The sequence below is a fragment of the Macadamia integrifolia genome, unplaced genomic scaffold (assembly GCF_013358625.1).
Source record: "Macadamia integrifolia cultivar HAES 741 unplaced genomic scaffold, SCU_Mint_v3 scaffold1508, whole genome shotgun sequence".
NCBI lineage: Eukaryota > Viridiplantae > Streptophyta > Magnoliopsida > Proteales > Proteaceae > Macadamia > Macadamia integrifolia.
In genome coordinates, this window is record NW_024868238.1 from 177,054 (window position 1) to 191,560 (window position 14,507).

Genomic DNA, 14,507 nt, shown 5'->3' on the forward strand with positions numbered 1-14,507 from the left:
AGAGTAGCTATGCTAAAAAAAAAAAAAAAACGTTCAATTTTTGCACATGAATGATAGATGGCATATTATTATTTCTTGTTAGTTTTCTAAGAGGATATGTGGGCAGAAGGTTTATTAGAAGGTCAGATTACCTCCAAGCTCCAGCTTTACCTCTCTTGTTTAACAATCTTACTACATCTTCTTTGTTCTCTAAAAAGGATATGTCGTTTATATTCAGTCTTCTTTATAACATGTTATTTCTTATGGAATGTTAGGAACCATTATATGATTTTTTAATGCCAGCCTACCCAATGTCAATTATGAAAAATATTAATAAGTGGATGTCGGCTTTAAACCTGCACTAGTTTTCTTCCCCATGTTCTGGCCTTATCTAGGTAATATATAGATATCTATGTACCCTATAAAAGGATGTATTGCTGTTTTTTGGCAAACTTTTTCATTTGACTCAAATATCCCCATTGGCTAAATAAATTGACTCAAATGCATCCCATTTCCCAATTAAATTACAAATGATAAACGTAACGGTTTGATTAATTTACTATTTTACAAACTGACCAAATAAGCCCCGAAATTGATAATTTAAAGGGCGAGTGGTAGCATGACGTACATATTACAATCTTATTTTCACTTTCTTTTAATATTAACTGTCCATTTAAGTTTAGATTAATCTAAACCATCTATTAGTTTTTTATATTGTAACTGATTCCTAGTTTTTAGGGTGGAGAGATGACGGACGTGGTTACTTAATTTTCCTGATATTTTTTTATATAAATAAATAAATAATAAATAAAAATCCAATATAAGCAGACTCTTCCTTCGATTTTGTTGGGAAATCTCAATTCTCTCTCTCTCTCTCTCTCAAAAATAGGATGAGATAAGAAAAAAAATCAACATAACTATTTTTAGGCACTGAGCATATGAGAGACTTGGCCACACATATCCAAATACCATGTTTACATATTAATCATCAGGAAAGGGATTTGGATAGTAAAGTTTGCATGTATGGCAAAAGACAAATTTGAATTTATAAAGTAAACAAAGCTATTAAATATCTAGGATTTTATTATTACTTATTGGGTAGATATTATTAACCTATGAGAATTTACCATGGATGCAAATCTTCACTAAAATTGGTAAACAAAACTTCAATTAGACTGGAGAGCGGTGAAAAAGGAAGAAAAAAGAAGGAACAACCTTGAAGAAGAAGCAAGGAGAGAGAGAAAGAGAAGATCGAGATTTCTAAGTGGAATGAAAAGAGGAGTCTACTTATATTGGGATTTTTATTATTTATTTATTTAAATATTAATAATATTAAACAGAGTTGTAATTGTTTACAACTCTGTTAGCAGGATTAACATATTTAACATGTGTCAATCATATCACTTACGTGAACATTCATCGAGCTCCGAACGTTCCGCATTCCTATTTTTCTACACGTACACGACCATTTTGCTTAATTTAAAAACCCAATTATGTCGGAATTACCAGTTTTTTAAAGTGGCCAAATTTAATTTACTGTTTTACAAACTGACCAAATAACCCCCAAAATTGATAATTTAAAAGACACGTCGCTGGGAGTTTCTCTCTCTCTCCCAAAATCCAAAAGATATGTCCTTCTATCTTCCCGCTTTTAGACACCTCCCAAAATCCAAAAGACGCATCCTTCTATCTTCCCACTTTTCTCCCTTCTTCAAATGGTTGGAAAAAGAGAGGAATACAGAATCTGACCCCTACTTCTCCCTCTCCGCCCTGAGCGAGATAACCTTTCAACACACAACCCCTGAGATACAGAATCATTAGCGGAAGAGGGTACAGACCTAAGATACCATTACAAGCGGGGATGGAACTGGAAATGTCGTCGACGATGTTGGAGTTGCAGAGATTTAAGCCATACCAAACTCCATTGGGAACGAAGGCGTTCTAATAGGAGACCTTAGAGGATGGTCCCTACACATGCACAGTCTCGGGCTTGCAACCATCATAGAAATAACCACAGAAAGGATTTGGTCTTTGAAAAATTTGCAACTTGGAAAGAGAGAAAGTGAGAGAGCATAAGGCGGAATCGGCATAAGGCCACCTATCTCGAATCAACTCTCAATCTCCTTCTCTCACTTTCCCATCTTCTCAAGCGTGCATCTGTGAAAATAGCCAACCCGGCCTCGCTTCTCTTCGTCCTATTCTTCTTCGCTGTCTCAAATGCGACATCCATCACCACTCCACAACCTCAAGAGTCGAAATCCTTCAAGATCCAAAACACCCAAACCCAGGTACGCTAACAATGTCATTTTTTTTTTTTTTTTTCTGATTTCATTAGTTTAATCCTTGAGAAGAAGAAAAAAAACCCAATTTTCATTTTATTATTTCGGTGATGCTTACGCTACCCAGAGTCTGACCGGGAGGAGCAGCTGTTCATACACAGTGACCACAAAAAAGAGTTGATTATAAGTAAGATTCCGAGACAGAATCAGCCTCTCTTTCGGCGATGCTTACGACAACGAGGTCTGCATCAATCGATCAATTCTTTAGATTTTCTCATTATTTGTTTTCTTTAAGTCTTTTGATTTGAATCAGATCTGAATCATCTGGATCAGGTTTATGCGCCGAGGATGGACGACCCATATTCTCAGACTTTCGAGAGATGCTTGATGGATACGTTTCAGATAAGAGGCCCCTGTACTTACAAGATCTGTTATCTCGGAAAAGCTGCTCTCTCACATTTTTTTTTTTTTATGATTTTTTTTTTATTGAGGTATATGCGTATATGACAGAATGGTTTTTTATTATTTTTTTTTAATTTATTTATTGCCCATTAAGGCTTCATGTGAAAAGAAAAGAGAGTGGTATACACAATCCCGGCTTGTAATGGTATGGTTGTTTGGAAATGTTTGAGAAGAATCGCCAATTTTTTTAATGAAGTAAAGTAGCGTGCCATGTATGGTTATCCTTTAATGTGTTTATGAGGTTACTACTGGGGAATGTTGAATTGCTAAATGAACTTTTAAATTGCTAACAAAAATAAACTTTTAAAAATAATTTTTGCTTTATTCATATTTTTACTATTCTTTTGGTGCCCCGATGTTCAGCCAAGCATCTGAAAATTTCTTTTCTATGGAGGTCTTGTCCTTCATTATCTCTCAATCTGATATCTTTACTTCACATAGTTTCTTCTTCATCACTTCAGGTGGAAAAAGAGGGGGTATATTTTCCTTTTGTTCCTACATTGGGTTACTAGATTTTAAGTTCAATAACAAATTGTTGAATAAGAGAACTTGTTTGATTTGATAGTTTCCTGCTTTAATTTTGTATTTTTAATTGTTTGAAATTTTAACTCCTTTCATTCAACTATTCCTTGTTAATGGAGAGGTTTTGTCCCCTACTGTTGATTCTCAAAAAATCTAAAGTTGAGAAGGAAAAGAGAATGTGACAATGTCAAGTGAACACTGAAACAAAAGATAAATGATTTCAAGAATCAGAATTGGAAAAGGACAAATCCTATCATGGATTTCCAATAATACATATTTGATATGCATTTTAGGTCAAGATCCAACAGATTTCAAATCGAGGAAGCTCGATCCCATGTTCAAGTTTGGGTTCTTGAACCTTATATGCTCATATCTCATTCTTCAGGCAACACAAGACGCTCCAAAAACAAAGTTAGAAAAGTTAAAGAGTATCCTCACACTTTCTTTTATTTAACTGGATTCACTTCACTAACCCAAAAAGGAAATATATATATATATATATATATATGTATAATCATTTGGAAACTTGCTCTTGCTTTTGGTCTCTTTATTCTTGAAGATCATGTCCAAGTTAATTTATTGTTGTTTCATGTCCTAAGCTTGTGATTCCCTAAACCTCCTTCATCTTTTTTTATTATAACTCTACTTCCTTACTTGGAATCATTTATTAGCACCTTAATAAGTAAACCACCTAATATATCACTCCGTGATGCCATCCTAATTAGGGAAAAACATAATATACGACTTCTTTTAAGAAACTAGGTCTCTTTTCATTATATTATTTCTTAAAACTTCCCTCTACAGACTCTTTTTTTTATCATATTCTAAAAAACCAATGCATATATTAACACTACCTTTCTCCCTCCAACACAAGTTATCTCGGACAGTAAGGACGAGTCCATACTGGGTATATTCCTACAATTCGCTCTAGTGATTGCACTATCAATTTTCCGCTCCAAGAGATCTATGAACTGAACTTTCATCTATTTTTTGCATAAGCAATTAGAAGCTTCTTCTATGTCAACAACTATTTCTATTTGTTTCTTATCCAAAGAATCTAGGTAAGACTCTTGAAAAATCATTAGTGTCATGAGTTTCAATGACAAGAAGACAAAGTTATCATAATTGTTTCCGTGGTTGATTTTTTTTTTTTTTTTTTTTTTTTTTTTTTATTTTTTTTTTTTATTTTTTATTATAGGGGTTAGATTGACGCTTTAACATTTTTGGTTGGCTAGGGTGTGCCATCTCTTAGTTGAAAATAAGTAAAAGCTTATAATGATTTACGTGGTTATTTTAAAAGTTACATCTGAATATTGATGTTGCAGCATATGAAAAAAAAATTAATATTGAATCAAGAATGAGTAAAGATAGAAATAACCATACTAGAGTCGAAATTCAATAGAATTGTAAAGTGTGTATTTAATATATTTTTTAACTTTCAAAGATACTGAAATAACCATGCTAGAGTCACCAAACTACGTCCGTTGACTCCGGATTTTATTGAAGAGAACTTTCAAAGATACTGAAATAACCATGCTAGAGTCACCAAACTACGTCCGTTGACTCCGGATTTTATTGAAGAGAACAATCCTCATGTTTAAGTAGACCAGACAAATGATCAAGAAGTTCTTTCTCCCTTTTGCAAGCATTATGTTGCGCTATAAGAGCCTAAACAATGTTAAACAAAATTCATAGCTCATTCCTTCACTGTTGAATGCTATCATCCATCTGACCAAATACCTAAGTATTCTTAAAGGTTAAATTTTTCTTCACCTCTGAAAAGCTTCTGAGCTAATATGTATGATTAAAGGGGAATTGACTTTTTATTTTACTTTGTAGTAGAAGATAGCATTAGATCGTGTTATCGTGGAGATAATAATTGCTCAATACCTATCCTTCTGAAAAATTAGTGTTTTTTGGGATTATTTGGAATTTGAATGTGGGAATTTCTTTTAAGGGCTGCTAAGAAGGCCGGAATATAGGGGAGAGCTACAGAGTTTCTTGAAAACCTAGATACTGGAGCCAAGGAGATGCTTTTTACAAGTCCATTTACCATACATCCTATTGAAATTTATTCTATTTTAGTTCTATCCAATATGATTACTTAAGCTGAACTTGTGTCCCATATTATGATGCGGGTTTAGTTTATATTTGTTGTTGTGTTTGTTGACTAAATTTCACATATAGAATCCATGAAATGTTTCATTAGCTGACACGAGTGTGTTGATATATTAATGGAAAATTGAAGTTGAGTGGTGGCCAACAACATGAGGTTTTCCCAAGAGCTTTTGAAATGGCTGCAGTTGATGTTTTAGCCCATGTAGTCCCTGTTTTTATGGTAATATTCCAAGGATACCAAGGATATCAGTGCTTTTCTTACATAGTGAAAGGAAAAATAGTTTTGTCCAATTGTAAAAAAAAAAATGTTGGCACACATTTCATCAATAAATTACTCCTTAAATATTACGAGTTCAATGGATTTTAGAACTTCAGGATATATTCTCGAGTAACTTTCATCATGAAATTTCTGTAAACTTCAAAGTACTTATTGGCTTTTGCATCTTTTTCTAATATCAAGTGTCATCATTGACATGTCATATGAGGTTTCTAAGAAATTTCTTCTACTTGTAGATGGAGTATCTCCAATTTCATCACTAGACAAATCTAGACAGATCAGTGAAGAATTTGTTGATATATAGCAAGAAATTGTGTCGAACTGATTTTAGCATTGTCACTTTATACATATAGATCCAAATTTTGATGCAACATGCATTTGTTCAATATGCTTTGGTTCATGGTTCAATTGATTACCACTGTAAGAAACTACGGATTCAAAATTTGTATTATATCTCTCTCTGCTTAACATCGTACTTCTCCTTTGTTTATTTGAAATTTTCTTTATGAACACATTGACTGAATTGAAATATCTTAGGTATTGGGGGTTCACCCTCTATAAAACTGAAGACGCCATACAAATAACGTGTTTATTTTTCTTTAGTAACTAAAGACAGTAGATAGAACTATTTGTGAATGATAAGAGAATTGAAAATTTTAAAGTAACAAGTTACACTCAATTTGAAGTAATGAAATCTTAGGACTTACACCAGATCCATTATCCTTTGTGCTTAATTGGTGTTTCAATTTTTGGAGGTACCATGTTCCAAAAAGCTAACCAAGAGAATTTTGTACCCTAGGGATGTGTTTACTATTCACTTTTTTAATGTTTTCTAGTATATATGTGTGTGTGTGTGTTTTAAGAGAGTTACTCTAAACATACTGTTAAGGCTGGATGGGCTTCGGTAATACCTTTTGATAAAGAATTTGTTTATGTTTCTATGAACTTTGGATGTATAGGGATCATTTATGAATCCAAAGTCATGAGAATGCTCCAAGGACTGTAAAAAGCAAGAAAATCGAGAGCCACAACTATAGGCATCTGGACTGATTGTCAGAGCTAGGTAGACTTGAAGATCAAAGCATGGGATGTTGGTCTTGGGAAATTTTCACATTACTCCTAGATATCAGGACTATAATTAAAGAATTCTCAAATGTTTGTATTTTAAATGAGTATCATCGACTTATATCCATAGCTTATAACTTAACAGTTAGGGCTAGGATATAAAAAACCAAAAAAAGAAGGAAACATTAGACCAAGTAAAACATAATTTTGAATTATCACACCTTGAGGTTATACCTCCAATAAAGTTAAGTATTGATTATCAGCAATCTAGATTGACAAACAATTGTTCAACATGGCCACTCAAGTTCTCTCTCTCTCTCTCTCTCTCTCTCTCTCTCAATCGGTAAGTCAGGTTTTTATGTTTATGTTATTAGCCCCCAGTTATTTGTATTTTGTGGCCTGAATTCCGTTTGAGGTCTTAGAGGGCTTTGACCAAGGAAATGCTGAGCTGCTGTCTTCCTTCCCTTTTTTTTTTTTTTTTTTTTTTTTTTTTTTTTGACAAACTGAACGATATCTCATAATCATATTGCATCCGAAGTTTACTCTGCTCATAAGGTTGGGCAAATTTGCTCAGATTTTCAGGAATAATTTCAACCATGATTTGATCCGACAATTGGATACCTAGGGTATGGGGTGAACTGGCCTTCAAATTCCAAACCCAAATTTAATGTACATCTCATGTATTGGCATTTACCCTCCAATAAATAAAGAAGAGGACATTGAGGATATTGTTTCACAGAGAATTAAAGTGAGATGGATGAAATGGAGAGAGGTGTCTAGGGTTTTGTGTGATCGATGTATTTCTTAAAGCTTAAAGGAAAATTCTATAGAAATGTTGTACAATCGGCTATGATGTATGGGGGAATGTCGGATTGTTAAGAAGTGTCATATAGAGAAACTATGTGTAGCAAAGATGAGAATGTTAAGATAGATGTGCAGCAAAACCAGGAAAGATAAAGTAAGGAATGAACATATTAGGGCTGAGCTGAGAGTTGCTCCGATCAATGACAATTCCGAGAAAGTCATTTAAGGTGGTATGATCATTTTCAATAGAGACCTAGGTATGTTCCCACTAAGGAGGAGTGATCTGATTTCAATTGAAGGAGAAAAAAGAGATAAGGATATATCTAAAATGACCATAGGAGAAGTTGTGACAAATGACATGCATAGCCTATCTTATCCCAAGTATGATCTCAGATAGAGCGAATTGGAGGGCATCTAGTTGAGATTCTTCTTACTTGCTAGTGCTGGGCTTCTTTCTTTTTTTAATTTCTTTTTATTTCTGTTTACTCTCATTACTCCTTCTTCCATTTCTCCTATCTTGTGTTTTTTTCTCAAATCCATTTAGCCGATCGCATTAAGTTGTGATGAGGCTGAGTTTATTGTTGTACCTCCCATTTACGTCAATGCAATCATTCGGTAACCATGGTTTTAAGAGATGTCTTAGAGACTTATCAGAGAGACGCTAAAAAATGATAGATACATTTTGATACTTATAGATATGCTTATAGTATATGTGCAAAAGAAATTTTTTTAGGAATTTTGCACCATAAATAAGCAATGATGATATCCAACCAATGTCGGGTTTTTTTCTGTCTTCATGGCATCTATGTGATTCAATTCTTCGTTGGCAAGTGTCTTACCAAACCTACTAATAAGTAACAAGCAATCAATTAAAAATATTTTGAAAATATATATATATATATATATTTGCATATTAGGATTTCACCTTAAAGTAATCTCCACATAGACATACCATTTAGTATAAGTGGCATAAAGTAATATACATTAGTTAATAATTATATTATACTTACTAATAACATATAAACAAAAATATAGTAATACACAACTACTGAACTTTTTTTTTTTTTTAAATACTTTCATAGCAACAAATATTTACATTATTGATCCTAAATCATTTATGACAATCCATATCCAAATCATTTATGCCGTTTTCAAATATATCCAAATCATCAATTACAAAGAAGTTTTCTTTCAGAAAGTAAGATTTGAGTTTTGACAACATGTGTATCGAGTGTATTAGTATGTATTAGAAACACTAACTTAGCTTAATGGTGGCAACTTCGGTTTGAAGAGTCGGCGCCCACAGGAGAAGGTTGTGGGATCAAATCCTATCGCATGCATGTATGAGTAGATGGATATATGTAGAAATAGGTGTCCAGTAGGTTGATCATTGGCCAGCAATGCTTACTAAGACAGTAGATTAAATAAAATAAAAAATAAAATAAAATAAAATAAAAAGATACTTGTATGTATCGATTATGTATCATATCATTAAGATCAATATTGATAGATTCTACCAAAAAGAAAGATATTGATAGATCAATCATATTAGTCTGCATTCTGTCTATACTCAGTACCATGAATGAGATTTTACCGAAAGGTCATACATGTGCAGGTGCCTTGGGACTGGCTTCCACAAAATTCCAGCCCCATAAAGGCAGCCACATGGCCATCACTTAAGGTACAAGGTGAGGAGATGCTCAGCTCTAGGATCTAAACTTATGGCTAGAGAAACCTCTCATCTCTCAACTGCCATGCCGAGGGAAAGTCACCCTACACATCATTTTCATCTGCTGTTTGGAAAGAAAAATTTCCCTTGATTAGAAAGAAAGCAATTTCTTTGGATTAAGTAGGACGGAAGAAGATAACTCTAATTCAATCTCGGTCCTTACGCATTAGTAACTAGCGTTTCACTGGCTCTAGCATCCACTGGCTTTCAAGGAATGGAAAATTACAGGGAGAAAAAAAAAATCCCAACTAAATGAAATATTACTAAACATCCTCCTCTATTTCGGATATATAATTTATGGTTCTAACTTTTTCTTAGCAACTAGCTTTCATAGTTTTCTTGTGCAAAGGCAGAAGGAAGCTAGGATGTAAAATTTTGCAAGGGTACCAGGAATTGTAACTTCTCTTTCATCACTAGAATGCTTCATGAAAAATTAACTTGAACAACTTGTAGGCATAACGTTACACTCAGATAATCTGCTGTCAAAACTGTATTTTCGGTAATCTGACATTTGCAGAAGGCTGATATCACATGCATTTGCAACTCTCTTGTATAACTTAAGGTCTAATCACTATTTAAGCCCTCATGTGCCAGAGAAATGGACATGCAAAATTCTAACAGCTACGACTCCATGGGGACTGTCTAGCACAATAACCACCGCCACCGTATCTGTCATCTCCATCTTGGTGGTCTTTTGATTCTCTAAACCGCTTCTTAATTCCCTTCTTCCTCACTGCACTTTCTTCATGTCTTTTCTTTGACATCTCCCCATTTTCCTTTCCCTTGGCTTTAAACTTCTCCTTGAAAGCTTTCCTCTTTCGTGAGGAATGCCGACTATCTTCCACAGCAACATTATCCCCCCTTGGCAGTGGTTCGTCCTCATCCAACTGCCAATTACATAAGAATTCATTATCATTCCTGAACTGTGGCTGCACCACTTTGCCTGATTCGGGGATCAAGCTATCAAAAGTCATCTCTCCGTTGGCGCCCCCTTTTCGTTCTAATAAAACTGGGTCTGGTCTTATAATGGTCCCAAGAATGCTCCTGTCAGGACCCAAACCTATAATTGTCTTCGCATTAGTCAATGTCGAGAAAGCCATCGCAAAAGCTGACCTGATCTGTAACAGAGACAAGAAATCAACTTCTAAATGAAGTGAATCTTTAGTAAAGACTAATAAAATATTTCAATGTCCGAGCTTTCTAATGTGGATCCGGGACTCTTATGGCTCCATTTGGTTGCAATGAAAATAAAGGGAAGGGAAGTGAAATCCAATCATTACAGAAGAATTTTATTTAGACACTACAATCATGATTGCAAAGCTACCCCTCCCTCCCCCCCACCCCCCCTTCCTCTATTTTTGGAGAAAAGAACCTTGCCTGCTTGCGTGTCTCTATAACCAGACATAGGTGGGCGTGAAAAGAGGGCGCTGCCCCCATGCTCAGATGCCTCTGAACAGCCTAGCATTGCCCTACGCACTAGGGCAGTGGCTGCGCAAGTGGACAGGGTTCTCTTGCCCCTTTTTTTTTTTATTTCAGAAGTTATTTTACTAGACTTGCAACCAAACAGACCAGGGAAAAGAAATAATAAGACACTGGTGAATTCTCATAACAATGGCAAAGAAAGAATTATTATGACATGAAAAATTGAATCCAATATCGGAGAGCATATTGCAAAGTGATGCATCACAAGGAGTAAAACAAGTACATAAAAACATTTTGGGATTTATTTTATTTGGGAAAGTCGTGTAATCTTTCATTTTGGGGGTAGCTATTAGCCTAGTAGGGAAGTTTCTAATTTGAGTTTTATTGAGTTTCTATTTTTGTTGGTTTAAGTTTTAGGAAGTATTAGGAATCTTTACCTTTTGGGTTTTACAAATTAGATTTATAACCAACAATGGGAGTAGTTGGACGAAGAGATGAATTTAGTTGATTGGTTTGAAGCCTGCGTGGCCGTTGTGAGATCCTTCCTTTCACCCTTCTTCTCTGTGTGATTCCTCTTTTCTCCTCCAACTCTCGAGTCTCATCTCAGATTTTCCCTTCTTCCCTAACCGACCCTCCACCACTTTCATTAAATAGAAGAAAATAGGAAAATGAATAAAGGAAGAAATGTACAAGTGTAGAAAAGGCACACCAGAAAGGTCACTGGGATACTATGAGATTCAACATATCCCCAATTAGATGGATCCAGAACTCTGAACTGCTCAAGCAGTTAAACCTAAAATCGGAAGTAAAATTTTGCACACATTAAACGGCGGTAAATTATTGAGTCATTGATCATGCTATATGATCCTCGATGCATTTACTTATCAGGTTGACAGTGAAGGGCAGACACTAGTCGAGCCACTAAACTTGAAAAGAGCTAATAAAGCTGCAGCCGTCAGGAGTGGTCTCTATGCAATCATAATTTTACTCTCCTATTCACAACACTAAATTTTCAATTGTTGCATAAACAAGTCAACATAGGAGCTCCTTGGTCCTGTTAAAGAGCCATGTTGACATTTGATTTTATTTTAATATTTGCACCAGTGATAGCATAACTTTCTCAGTGCAGCATTAGAAATGAATAAGCACATCCACTTGTAACAAGTCAGAAACTCAAAATGAGGCTGAGGATGAGTTGGTGCCAACTCGGTCAAATAACCTAAAACCCATTAATTGTAGAAAACCTAAAGCTGAACTAGTTAGTGATTTTTTGTCAAGCCAATTTGTAACTAATGTCAGTAAACCCTGACAAACAAGCTAATCAGCCAAATGCTTCAGATATAAGCCAAATACTGATGCAGACTTGAAGGTTTACACTCAAGAAGGAAGAAGAGGGTCGACCCTAGTGGCTGATTGGGTCGACCAGATCTTACTTATTGGCCCACGACTTGCGCTATTGATGGGGGTTTCTTAGTTTCTAAAATTAGTAATACTTTAGTTTCTAATATCAGTCTATTGTTAGTTTCTAATTCCAGCTATAAGTTAGTTTCTAATTTCATTAGTTTACAATTTCAGTTTTTAGTAACTACATGTTAGTAGTTCTAGTAACTCAGTTGTAGTAACTTTGAGTTTCTATTATTTGTAAACACTCCCCCCATCATTATAAATAAAGAAGGGCCCATACACAATGCCCACGATTTGAATTAATGAAAAGTTTCAAGCTGCTGCTGCCGCTAGCCTCTGCTGGGTTTCCTTGTGTCTGATCCAGTTGACACTTTGCAGCGAGAAGTCCGAGTGGATCCTCCCTATTTCTGGTTTTTCTTATTGCCCTAATTCTCATTCAGCCTCTCAGGTAAGTGCTCTGATCTGTTTACAGAATTCTGGGTTTGAGATTCTCTGTTTTATCTCCTATTGCCCCTGATTGTCCTATAACTTGGGTCGAGTGTTAGACCCATCCAGAAGAGGACTCAATCCCAATCTTAGCTGATCAGACCATTAGTTCAACTGTTATGGACTTTTCTTCAATTCTGGCCGATAGTGATGTCTGCCCAGATTTGAGTTCTGGTTTTTGTTTTGTCTGCTGAAGGGCTGCTGATCATATAGCCTATTGTTTAGCCTTTTAATTTGATGATTTGAGTCATTAATTTCCTTGGCTGTTAGCTAGTTACAGTGTTCCTGAATTATTGATTTCGACTGTCAGAATTATACTCTGTTATCTCAGTTTACTACTAGCCTGCTGTGGATTGTTGTGGTGGTTGTTTGGTTGTTCTTTGGTTTCAAAGTTCCTGCAGATTGAGACTTGGTTAGCCCTATCCTAGTCTACATTAAATATGCACTCCAAGCCACTAATAATGATTTGGAGACACCTTCACAAGACTCAACAGTAAGAAACGATGATACAACAACAAATATTTTTGAACAGATGCAAAACTACAAGAATAAAGGATAGACCTTCTGTGAAGAACAGATGCTCCAATAGGTATCATGTTAAATTTATAAATTTATTTTAAGCTCTACCGAAATGAAATTATGAGTGACACGCTAATTGAAAAAGAAAGTAATGAAATCCGAGAACATTGAACCTGAAAATAGTTGAAAGAGTTCTTCCCAATGTCATTATCCGGTGCCTACATAATCCAGGAAAACTTCAACTAGTTAAGGACATGCACAATTGCCTCCCAAAAAATGAAAACACAGGCTAAGCATCAACATCGAAGGGTCACCTGTGGGTCCTCTATGGACAGAAGATACGGTCGTTTAGCATTCAAGAACCTAAGACAATTCCATACCAAGGCAAGCAAGAGAATAAATTTCCACTCAAGCACTAATAGATTCAAAGCCCTGACAACTAAACAACTAAAGAAATACTATAATCAGTAATAACGAATTTTACAAAGTAAACATTCCAAATGTTACCCTTTGTTAATCTTCAAGAAAAAGGTTCCTGGCTCTTTGCAGGATACACCAACATCCCAAGTATTCAGTTTATGACCATAAAAGTCAAAGAAGTTGACCTATTCTCCAAAGCAACATATAACAAGGATTAGAATTATATGGAACCATCAATATTATCTATGGTTGTATTCGCAAAGTGAAAAAAAAAAAATCAAATCAGAATTTATTTATCTAATGCGTAATCGAAGGAAAAAGCTTCATCCGAGATACAATATGAAAACCACAGAGTAGTGCTGCTGCAGGACATACTAGAAGGACTCCCAAGTTATGTTCGGGCTTAGTTTGGGAATCATGGAAAACCTGTCCTCTCCAATGCGTCTGATAATCAAACAAAGACATCAGAGAAGAGATCAGCCAAGAGGTTCAACTAGAAAAGAAATTCAAAAACTTTGCAAAAGCCAAGCAATGTTTATAAGAGGCATAAGGAGTGGTGAGCAAAAGAACTAGTGCAGGGCCCTGAATTTCTCTCATAGATAGCAGGACCATCACAGTTCATGAGGCCTACAAAGAAAATGATATTATGAGAATGTCCTTGCTGCTTTTAAAAAAATATGTCCAAGACCGGTGAATGGGGCGATCATGTCATGTTACAGGCTGCTGCAGATTCAGTGTCTATAAGCAAGTAGCAGCCTTTTATTTCTTTGAATGTTGTACCTCTTCTTTTGAATGTGTGACTATGTTAAGAGTTTCAATTCTGCCATATGACCCTCTTTATTTCTTCCAAGCTTTACAAGTTCGAGTCCTCCCCCCCCCCCCCCAAATTCTTGTTTTTAAACTCATTGCTTTCTCGTGGGTTTGTTCCTAGTCAAGGGTTTTTCCATGCTTGGTTGCTTGCTGGAATTTTTTTTTTAATTAATTGCAAGTTCGTACAGATCACAAGTCCCTCCCCCCCCCC

At 35.3% G+C, this 14,507-nt stretch overlaps 1 protein-coding gene and 1 long non-coding RNA gene across 2 annotated transcripts in view; one reads left to right on the forward strand and one right to left on the reverse strand.

Annotated features, from left to right (window-relative positions):
* The first annotated feature begins 1,391 nt into the window (after positions 1–1,391).
* LOC122063983 lies at positions 1,392–2,941 on the forward strand. Its single transcript, XR_006135533.1, has 3 exons — positions 1,392–2,267; positions 2,386–2,499; positions 2,592–2,941. It is a non-coding gene; the product is annotated as an uncharacterized LOC122063983 (long non-coding RNA).
* Positions 2,942–9,624: 6,683 nt separating this feature from the next.
* LOC122063982 (terminal nucleotidyltransferase 4B) overlaps positions 9,625–14,507 on the reverse strand; it is a 56,755-nt gene continuing 51,872 nt past the window's right edge. Inside the window, exons 9-13 of the mRNA XM_042627677.1 lie at positions 13,862–13,930; positions 13,574–13,671; positions 13,381–13,429; positions 13,240–13,284; positions 9,625–10,353 (exon numbers count right to left, since the gene is read on the reverse strand). Of these exons, the coding sequence (XP_042483611.1) occupies positions 9,850–10,353; positions 13,240–13,284; positions 13,381–13,429; positions 13,574–13,671; positions 13,862–13,930 (765 nt within the window). The 3' untranslated portion in view covers positions 9,625–9,849. The remainder of the gene's footprint in view (positions 10,354–13,239; positions 13,285–13,380; positions 13,430–13,573; positions 13,672–13,861; positions 13,931–14,507) is intronic.